Source organism: Austrofundulus limnaeus, unplaced genomic scaffold (genome assembly GCF_001266775.1).
Source record: "Austrofundulus limnaeus strain Quisiro unplaced genomic scaffold, Austrofundulus_limnaeus-1.0 Scaffold1, whole genome shotgun sequence".
Classification (NCBI taxonomy): domain Eukaryota; kingdom Metazoa; phylum Chordata; class Actinopteri; order Cyprinodontiformes; family Rivulidae; genus Austrofundulus; species Austrofundulus limnaeus.
In genome coordinates, this window is record NW_013952403.1 from 1,780,266 (window position 1) to 1,791,523 (window position 11,258).

Below are 11,258 nucleotides of genomic sequence, written 5' to 3' on the forward strand. Positions count from 1 at the left end.
ATGCACGAGCAGCTGGATATGAACAGGTGGAAATTACGCAGCTCATTTACACACTTTTCCTGAAGACAGAAGAGTTTGTTGAATCTGACGTGACATGTTCGAATGAACCCTTCATACGAACAAAAGTAAGAGAAATTTAGGATAAGAATATGAACATGTTCTTTCATGAGGCCCATTGACCGTTAATTATGTCCACAGAATTATTCAGACGTCCTCGAAAGTGCCCACATCCAAAAAGGGCAAAGGATTTAAGCTTTATATAATATAATACGTCTAACTACGAAGGTAAATAGGTAATTTGTTTTTCAGTTCACCAAACYGCCTCATATAGGCTACATGTAACAGCTAACATAGCTAATCTTACAAAGTGTTTGTTTTTTGCTCAAATAACTGGACTTCCATTGTTGGATCTTGAAGACATTTTTAGTTTCTAGGCTGCATGTCTTAAAGGTCTGCATATTCTATCCTCTTCAGCTGACTTCTTGACCGTTCTGAGCTCTCACAATGTGCTTTTTTTTTTCTTCATTTCATCAACTGTTCACCAGCCAGATGCATCAAGTTGTTTTTCAGCCACRGACATGGAGATAATAAATCAACTGAAGAGCATTAGTGAGCCATCAGTTTGATGAAGACCCATGTGAGGCAAACCCACTTTGAGAAGAAAACTTTTTTCGTTGTTTTGTTTTAATAAAAATATCTTTGTATCTAACAATTGTTTTCCTAAACGGCTTTTTACCACGTGATCAAAAACTGGCACTTTTGTTATTAATAAAAAATAAAGGCAAACTGACCTATTTCCATTCATAGCTTGGAAGAATAAACTACATTTTCTAGTTTTATAATAATTATGTAACTAAATCAGCTAAATGAAGTTTTATACTTTCTATTAAACTAAAGAAACATAATTAGTTTAACTGTTTCTGATGTTCTACTCAGAAGCTTGTTTCTGATCATGAAAAAATTGCTAACTTATTTAATGAATATTTTATTTCTTCAGTAAAGACATTACCGGGACAAGCTAATAGTTTAAAGTTATTTAAATATCCTGACACTTCAAAGCAATTTTCATTTTCTGAAATTTCACAGAGTGATGTTTTGAATACACTCCAATCTCTAAATGACTCACATGCATTTGACAAATATAAGATAAATATGGATTTCTTGAAAATGCATGCCAACACTTTTTTACCATTGTTTCATCACTTGCTTAATTTATGTATTGTGCAGTCTAGTTTCCCTGATGCCTGGGAGTTTGCTCAGATTACTCCCATTTTTAAATCTGGTGATCCAACAGRASTTTCAAACTATCGGCCAATTTCTGTTCTTCCCATTTTTTCTAAGTTACTTGAAAAAACATTATTTAATCAACTACTTCAGCATCTAGAAGCTAATAATATGCTAAGCAATAGCCAACATGGTTTCCGCACGTCAAGGTTAACCATGTCTGCATTAATTTTATTCACTGAACAAATACATGCTGCTTTGAACAAAGGTCAAGTAACTGGTGCTGTATATATTGATTTTCGTAAGGCGTTTGACACAGTTGATCATTAAACTCWCTTACAAAAGTTGATTTCTTTTCAACTTTCATCATCTGCAATACAAATGTTTTCCTCTTAATTGACTGATAGGTGTCAGGTTGTGAAACATGGAAGCTCTGTGTCCGGGTCTCTGCCCTGTTCCGTGGGAGTTCCGCAGGGTGGCGTACTGGGCCCATTGCTTTTCCTATTATACATAAATGACCTTCCAAAAATATTGAAGTATTCAAATATTTTAATGTATGCTGATGATACTGTTCTTTTTTTGTCTGATTTCAATATTGAATCTATTAATAGTCAGTTACAAGCAGATCTTCAGGCATTTCATGGTTGGCTTCAAGATAATMTTTTGTCAATTAATGTTAAAAAAACTGTGTGGATGTATTTTTCCTCACCCAGGAGACATTTCAATATAAAAAATCGACTCACTTTTTTAAACAAACCCCTTGATATTGTCACTACCTACAAATATCTTGGAATTACTTTGGATTCTCATTTGACTTATCATGATCATGTACAAGTCTTAACCACTAAGTTGAAACAGAAATTATACGTTTATTCAAAAATTAGATCCAATCTGACATCTTCCGTTTCAAATATCTATCTTCATGCCATTATACTCTCCACCATGTCATTCTGTTTACCTGTTTGGTCTCTTACAACAAATGAAATCTTAGAACCCATAGTTAGGCTCTACAACAGGGCCTACAAAATTCATAAAAAACTTCCTGGTTGGACTCATCACTGTACAGTTCTTTCATTGTCTGATGCCTTGACTTTTCAGAATTATGTTTTGTATAGTGGTATTARTTTATATTTTCAGATCTTCCAAGGTGCCCTTTATGGAACTCTCTGTGCATTGTAGCCCAAATCAAATTCTGGAAGTGGTCATTCAACTAGATCTGTTACAAAAGGACAACTGATATTTCCAACTTTTAAAAACTGTTACGGCCAGAGGTCTTACTTCTATGTTTATACTAAAGCATGGAATGACATTCCTCAAAACATAAAGTCCATTTCAAAACTACAGCCCTTTAAGAAGAATCTTGTCTGCCATCTGCTGGACACTTTTTGTTATGCTCATATTTAGATGTCCTATTTTGCAAATGCTGCCTTTTTAAAAATTTGGTATGCTTGTTTGTCTTTGTGTCTATGGTGTATAATGATGTGATTGTGATGCTGTAATTCTGAGTGTTTGTGCTGCAGAACAGGAACCTGCTATGAAACAGCAATTATGCTGAGTCAGGCTTGATTTTTAATAATCTTTTCCTGTTAAATAAATAAATCAAATCAAATCAAGCTGTTGCTTCATGAAAATAAAAGCCAATTAAAACGTAGCTTTGATTAGGAATAACCAGTATTGAGGATAGTTGCGCTAATCAGCTAACAGCTAAGCTAACAGTGGAGTGTTTTATTTTTGTTTAGCAGATTAGCCTTTTCACTTACTTTGAAAACTGTTAATGGACCTGTGCGCTTTCACTAAATTTGATTTTGCCAATATTAAGTTCGTTAACAAGGTAACATCAACAGGTTTGTGTATGCCCCCCAGTCTTCAGCTTCAGAGAGCACAAAGCGGTAAGCGATTAGCTGTCAGAGTTAGCGTCTGCAAATTTGTAGTGTTAGCTTCTGATAATTTTTTAATTGTGCAGCTGTTAGTATTAGCTTCCACAATCTTTTTTGCTTGTTTAGCTGTTAGTGTTAGCTTCCACTAAATGGTTTTGCCAGCTGAGAGATATGATGATTTCTGTGGCCCTGCTGCACCTCTGCACTGTGATTTGTTCTACAGCATGGACACAAGCTTGACCTCTCTACCTGACCTACAGCCACAAGCAGGTAAGACTGCACTAGCTGTAGTGTTAGCTTCCACAAATCTCTTTTTTACTTGTTGTTAGTGTTAGCTTCTGCTAAATGGCTGACAACTTTAGATCCGCTAACAGCTAAGGAAATGAAGACGTGACGCAGACTGAGCGATTAACTGCTAGTGTCAGCTTCTGCTAATTTTAATATGTTGTTAGTCAATGGCCCTATTGTGCGTTTGACTAACCTGTTTGTCCAGGTGGAGGCAGGGTTTATAAGGCTGAGTTTCACCTGAAACTCATCAGACTGAAGAAGTCTCTTGGATGAGAGACGAAACGTTTCACTAAAGAAGAACCCATCCAGAGGACCTACTTTTTTTTTCTTTTTGATTTTTTTCTACCTGGATTACTAAGATGCATCAGGACCTTTAGTAGGAACTTTGATAAATGCACTGCCCGATCCCGGCAGTGTGTGTGTGTCAGGTTTTTGTGATTTATTTTTAACGATCGTTTTCATGCTAAGCCTCCCCTTAGCATTTCGAAATCTATCTTAAGGTTTTATCTAGTTTGTTTTCTGCTTTGGTTTGAAAAATTGTTGCGAAATTATGACGTGCACTATGTCCACACTGTTTTTATGGTATAATGGAAGTCAATGGAGCACTTGCTTTCTAATTTTCAGCCTTTAAAGACCTCTAAATCCTTAATGGGGGGTCCAATTTTTAAAAACTAAATAGTTTTGGAATCTGTACATAGAGCCTTACGAGTACAAAAAGGAAAAACACCTGTAAAGTAAGTTTGAAAAATTTATCAAAGTCCCTATAAAGAGGTGTGGGCTATATCCAGTATGAGGCTGATAACATTTGGACTGACAGTTATGACTTATGGTCTCAGAAACGTGAGTCACTGGACACAAAATGACGTAGAAACTTGCAGTGACACACTTCCAGCCACTCCGTGTGTTGATGTCACACGTTTGAACAGCCCATCACACAGAAAACCCATCAGAGCTGCTGTGATTACTGCTGCACAGCAAACATTTGTTTGGCTGCTCTGTACAAGCACAGATAGGCTTCGACAAGGTCCCCTAAATTGTGTCCAGTGACACCTGATCCATCGTGTCGAATCCATTAAGAAAGAGACTGGCTGTGATGATAACGTATTGATCAAAGAGTGATGGATGACCGTGGAGGAAGTATAAGTGAAGTTCTTGTTCGAGCTGAGGAAGAGTCTGAATCTGGACATCAGAACGTAGAGACACCATGACTTCTGTAGCCCTGCTGCAYCTTTTAGCTGTGGTTTGTTCTGCAGCATGGACACAAGCGTTACCTCTGTACCCCGAGTCCAACCTGGAGCCACAAGCAGGTAAGACTGAAATTACTCACTGCTTTTGAGATTCACTCTTTTCACTTCAGTTTAAAGTAAAAAAGCTCTTTTATACAATATTAAAATGGAGTTCTTAYTAATAGGAGCCTTGTGATTTTAACTGCTGATTAATTAGTTAAACCAGCTTTTACTTTTTACCTTAAAACAAACCAAAAATATATATAAATTAAAGGGGATTTTTGTCTTAACCCAACAGATTTTATTCAGAAATTAGTGTCAAAGGTGGAAGAAGGAATCAACACTGCTGAGGGCGAACAGAGAGAGGCGAATAATCTGTATCCTTTACTGATGCAGCAGAACGAAGGGAGAGACTCCTGGAACAAAGGTAAAACATAAATTCAAAACATTTACAGTACAAAAACTAATACGCCAGATAAGATGGTAAAATTAATATTCTTTCACATGACACTTTTAGGGGGAAAAGAGTCACCGCCTCAAGAAAAGTTTGCAAACATGGTAACATATCTTTATTATTATATATATTATTATATTACAAGAAATATTTACTGTTTTCATTGGAAAAGATTTTAAAATAAATTTACAACTTGTCAAATTTTAACACATAAATCAAAACTGAATTTAAATAAGTCCATTCAAATCCAACACTGAGAAGCAAAAGGAGGTGCATGCTTACCTAATTGTTGTTAAATGGATTAAATCTTCACCTGTTTTCTTACTTTGTTCTTTTTAAGGTTGAGGACCTTAAAGAAGTCGTCCTGAAGTTGGCGGCAGCCGACAAGCTTCGCTCTCAGGCTTTTCTCAGATCAGAGCAGAGTTTGCCAAAAACTAACAAAAGAGGTGAGAAACCTTTGATTGTTCTTCAGATGGAAAATGCCACACCTGAGCAAAGATGACGTAAGGTTAACTGACATTATTTTGATTAAATCAAAGGATGAGGTTTGAGCTGATTTGTACCTGAACAGGAAGTCAGATATTCTTTCTTTACTTGCAGTAATTAGGCTTTTATGTAAGTAGCTTAAATTTTAATTGGGTTTGTGACTGCTGTTAATTAGGATCAAATTGATTAAAAGTTGATATTTTGTTGGGATAGCTCTGTGGAAATGTTATAAATAATAAATATCTTACCTGTTGTACACAGCAAAAATGCCAGTGTTAATTTTACACCCACAGTGTTGATTTTAACACTAACAAAGTGTCTATATGTGTCCACACTCACTGGTGTTAAAACAACATTTATGAAAGTGTTAAAATTTAACACTCTTTTTTTGTTTGTTTTACACCAACCAGTGGAGTTTGAAAGGTTAACAGACACCACATGGTGTAAATATACCAACAAATTGAGAGTGTAAATTTAACACTCAGAGTTAATATCAAACTCTTTGGAGTGTTGCATCAACATTCGACTGTTAAATGTAATGGAACCACCCTTCTTCACACACCAGGAAGTACCTCTCACTCATGGTGTCGATTTTTGGCCAATAACATAAACTTAAATTTGAACAACTTGATCAAACTGAACAAGAAAACTAACCAGAACAACTAATTTTTACTCTCATGAACGTCTTTAATAGTCATAAACATGCAAAAACATCATTTCTGAAAGATTTCTCAGCAAGGAATGCTGGGTAAATGCTGGTCTGTCTGACATGAGGTGGAAGAGGGCGGGGCTTTTCAGAAAACTTCTTTCAACACTGTATGGTGTTATATAGCTACACTGTTAAGTGTTGTATAAGACTTAACTGTGGGCAGAGCTTATTTAACACTGTCCAGTGTTGAGACAACACTGAGGAAATCAACACTGTGAATTAACACCTACACTGGGTGTGAGTGTACTCAGAAAGTGTTAAAATAACACTGTGGGTGTTAAATCAACACCCAAAAGTTTAACACGGACATTTTAACACTCCTGTTTTTGCTGTGTAGATAGTTTTTTTTAATGGCCTTAGTTTGGAGAAATTAAGTTTAATTCTGACCGGATTGACGAGCAGGCATTTATCTAGGATTTTGGACCTTTCCCATCACAGTTTACAAAGTTTACATGATTTATATATGAAAAAAAATCGGACAAACCAGGAGGGAAAATTTGGACAACAATAGCAGCTACTGAAACTGTAGAATCTTTACTCACCTCCTATCCAACAGTATTTAATTTTTGTGTTTTCCTCTGGCTTTATAAATGGCAGTCCATGCTCATTCATGCTCACTGAAGGATCAGAGTTTTGCCAACACCCAAGGCCCGCCTCCACCCTAATTCTGATTGGCTGGTAGGCATTTCTAAACAAAAAGCTGTGTCTCGTTCAGAGAAATGTCTGTTAAAAGATCGACACGGCGCACCATGAGTGTTGCAAAACTAAAAAAGGGTGTCGCAAAAATTCTGAACACCAACCCAATGCCTCCTTTGGTTTTGGTTTAWACCTCTAGCTAAATGCCTACTGATGAGCTAAAGGCTAATCTGACCTAAGTGGATCATTGTCATCTTAAAATGCCTCCGATCTCCAAAACTGTCATCAATGTCACATTTCTTCTTTAAGATAATAGAAATGTTATCATTTTCCTGCCAGAAATGCTCCAGTTCGCACCATATGTGTTACAGCCATCTGCTGCTGCTATTTGCATATAGAAATCAACAATATAATTCAATAAAAAAGATATATAAGACACAATTATTGTCAATGTGAAAGTTTCTAAATAATCATGTTTGGCTGAAAATTAGCTAAAATTTACCGTTAGCTCCTCAGTCAAATTCTTACACKTTTTTTTCCAAAACTGAGGCAGTTTATACATCCATCTAAAACAGGTAAGATATTTATTTTTCATTACCTTTTTTGTAAAACCCAACTTCAGATCGCTGGAACTAAAACCTAAAGTGTATGACAACCAGAAATGTATATTTATTTGTTAGAATCTGATCTAAAACTTGTATTTTTCTACTCAGTTTGGATATCAGTCCTGTGCTCACACAGTCAGTTAATAAGGTACAGATTGTATAATCCTCCTCAAGACATGTAACAATATTTTATGTTTTAGTGGATAACTTTAGGCTGTCTGCAACACATTTGACTGTGACTCTTAAACAGTGTCCTTAAACCTTCCTTCCTTTAAAAGAGAAGCTGCAAAGAAACAATCTAATTCTATGAGTTCTTGTATAAAAGGTTAAAATATTTCACAGCAAAATAAATTAAATGTCTGTCCTTCTGATCTTTCTAACAACAGCGTGTTTCTGGAAATACTGCGTTACCAACTAACACCCAGCAGAAGGACGTCAGAGCGTGTCCACATTGGAAACATTGTCCCCCTGTCCATCATCACTTTTGTTTCCCACCAAACAACATCGACTGTGCATCATCTTGTATCAACAGAAGATATATTTTTGAAGCTGTAAAATGGTCTTTTTTTGTGACTGAAAATAAACTTGAAGATGGAATGACACCGAGCCCTTTGTTCCTGGATTTAGATACTTTAACAGACAAAAACACCAAAAAGACCCCAAAAAAGTAGTGAAACTTTTTAATAGCATGCTGGTGAGACAGCGTCATTCAGTAAAAAGATAAAACAGAAATCGCTTAAAATTAACTGTTTGTCCAAATATTGCTCCTACTAACACCTCTGCAGGTGCTTTGATTGTAAAAAGCATGAAAAATAGCTATATTTACACTATAAACAATAATTCTGATAATATAATTAACAGTCAATTGCACTTTTGGCCTTCTTTTGTTTAATCTATCAGTGATTATAGATAAAAAGTCAGTACATAAAACCAATATGTTGTTATAGCATCTTAAATATTTTAAAGGTGTCAGGTTTGTTACTCTTGTTTTCGTGGCGACCTTCTTGGATCATTATCTCTATATTCATGGTTTAAACAAGAGATGATTAACATCTTATTTGCTCTTGGCAACGCCAAAGTAAGCTTTCTCGATCTCGATGTCGGCCGGGCACGTCTGCTTGAACTCTTCCCGTTCGTAGGCGTTTTGAAGGTATCTCCACACGCCTGTGAAGTGAGCGGGAATGTCGAAATCACAGTACTTCTTGGCAGCGACCTGAAATAAATGGAAAGTGAGATTAAAATGTGATATTTTTGTAAAACAACTCCTTAAACTGGAAGTTTGGAAATGTCAGGGAGRAAAAAAAATTCAGATCTTTATTAATGTGCTTGAAGGTTGCTAAACTTGGTGATTCATTTTTATTTTTGCAAAAAAAAAATTACCGGAAAACATCATCAAAGGTTCAATAAYAGTAGATGAGTAAAACTAGCTGTTTATTTAGAGAATATAACACTTTAGCTATGTTATAAAAGTATTCAAATATTTGCTTTCAGATTATTAATCTAATAATCCCTACAACTAAACATCCCTGATAAGTGTTGACAGGAATCTGATTCCATTATTGAGTAAATAAACTAATTTTAGATCAAATTTTGGTCCAGATTTTAAAGGAATCTTTTGAACTGTCAAAAAGACGACATCACAAAAATAAATAAATAAATAAATAAATCATGAAAATTGTAAAGTAAGAAACAAAATTTGCACTATTTATTTTTCTGCTCAAGGATAATGTCTACTTAAATTGAAAAAAGTTATCAAAATCAATAGCTACCAATATAAAAATAGGTCAACAACGGCGACGTTCATGAAAGACCTCTTTGTGATGGAGAAGTCCAACAACTTTGTTGTATTTGTTTAAATTTAAGCTCAGATTTGTTGAGCAAAAATATGCAGATAAGTGTTTTATTTACACCGAGTGCAGACCTGCATTTCAGAACTTTAAATATCATTACAGTGGTACTTTGACTTACAAGTTTTTTTTAGATACGAGTTGTCTCTCGGCAGATATTTTGCTTTGGGTTTTGAGCAACAATTCGGGTTACAGACCAGCTCCAGACACCCCACCACTAGTTGGCACAGTGAACATCCGGCCAGCATCCTGTTCATCAGTGTTATACTTGTATTTGTGCTCACAGAGATTTATTTTCAGTCATCCTTTCTCCTCCACTTCCTTCAGCATCTCCAAGTCGTCTGATCTCCGAGTTAAATGCTGTACATTATAATTACTTAAACYAGTTTATCGCAGTACATTCTATTGTTTTGTGTTTTTATATAATATTCATTATTTATAAGCAGAGGTCTATAAAATACTTGAAAAAAGTAAGTAAAAGTAAAAATACCTTAACAGAATATGACTGATAAAAATTAATTTCGCTAATAAGAAAGTGAAAGTCATAAAATCGCTCACAATAATTGTGAAAGTAAAAGTACTTTTACACACACTCTAAAAATTGAGGTGTTGAATTTATTTAACCAAACTGGTTCCACTAAACCAAGAGTAAATTGAGCACTTGAAATACTTTCTTTTTGAAAAAAAAAAGTAAATTGCTTTACATTTACTCAACTCGGAGTAAATAAACCACTCCTTTCATGATGAGTTCGGTCATATTTGAATTTTTAACGTGTAACTCAGTGTTAAAGTCAAAATTAAAAATGTAAAAGTATCATTTTTACATTTTGAATGTAACAAAATGAAAATAAAAATTATAACAAAAAATTCTTAGTACTTAATGCTTGCAAATCCTAAAAAAAGCTATACTAAGTAAATGTACTTAGCTATAAACCTCCGTCTATAAGTACTTTTTAAATTTAAAAACATAAGAGAAGCTGCAGTGTTTTGGAGGGTCTGTAACGGATTAATGGAATTTCAATTCATTTCTTTGGGGAAAAGTAGTTTGAGTTACGAGCTCCAAAATAAAACAAATGAAACTCGCAAGTCAATGCACCAACCTGTATCTGGGTTTCAAACAGAATCATTTTGATAACTTTTTCAAATGTTTGATATCAAGCTTTACAATGAGTACCTTTATTTGATGGCTGAAAAGCACATTTTTAATTTAAAAATAAATAAATTTGTTGTAATGGTGGTCTTATTGTTTAACTAAATGACCAACACTTAAGTTTCCATGAGATTTATATTTAAAATTGGAGACATTTTTCTAGTTTTCTTTCCAGTTTGTATAAAATATTTCCTTTATTTCCTCAGAGGAGTCTTTGATTGTGAAATCAGCCTGCTGAGTATCAACAGCTGTTTTTCATAAGCGTCTCACCCTGATGACGTGCAGTTTGGGCAGCAGGTTGCAGTCAGCCAAGGTGAGGCCGTCTCCGTCCAGGAACTTCCTCTTGGACGTGGTGACGTTCTCTGTAGAGTTGTGGTCGATCTCCTCGGGGAGCGGGGCGTTCAGGTACTCGTCCAAACGTTTGAACTCACGCAGCAGGTTCTTCTCCTGCACTGAAGGGTCAGAAACAATTAGGGTTTGTTTGTTTTTCTCTTTGTAAATGCTAAATCTCAGAAACACTAAACTTACCAGCGTTGTTTGGGCTGTTTTTGATGAAAGCCGAGAACTTTGCAAAAATGTCAGCGCCCACGTCAAAGGACTCTTTGTTTATAGGACTGAGATGAGGATACCTTGAGTGGAGAATAAAAAAAAAGAGGAGAGAAGCCTTGATGTGTATTTTATTTGAAAAGAAAACATTCTGTTTGTGAAGCGATTAAATAAGTAAGTAAGTAAAGTATGTATATACTGTACTGTATA

At 35.2% G+C, this 11,258-nt stretch overlaps 1 protein-coding gene across 1 annotated transcript in view; it reads right to left on the reverse strand.

Moving 5' to 3' along the window:
- Positions 1-8,170: 8,170 nt before the first annotated feature.
- Positions 8,171-11,258, reverse strand: part of clic2 (chloride intracellular channel 2) — a 7,776-nt gene continuing 4,688 nt past the window's right edge. Inside the window, exons 4-6 of the mRNA XM_014004199.1 lie at positions 11,031-11,131; positions 10,773-10,954; positions 8,171-8,718 (exon numbers count right to left, since the gene is read on the reverse strand). Coding sequence (XP_013859653.1) covers positions 8,560-8,718; positions 10,773-10,954; positions 11,031-11,131 — 442 coding nt within the window. The 3' untranslated portion in view covers positions 8,171-8,559. The remainder of the gene's footprint in view (positions 8,719-10,772; positions 10,955-11,030; positions 11,132-11,258) is intronic.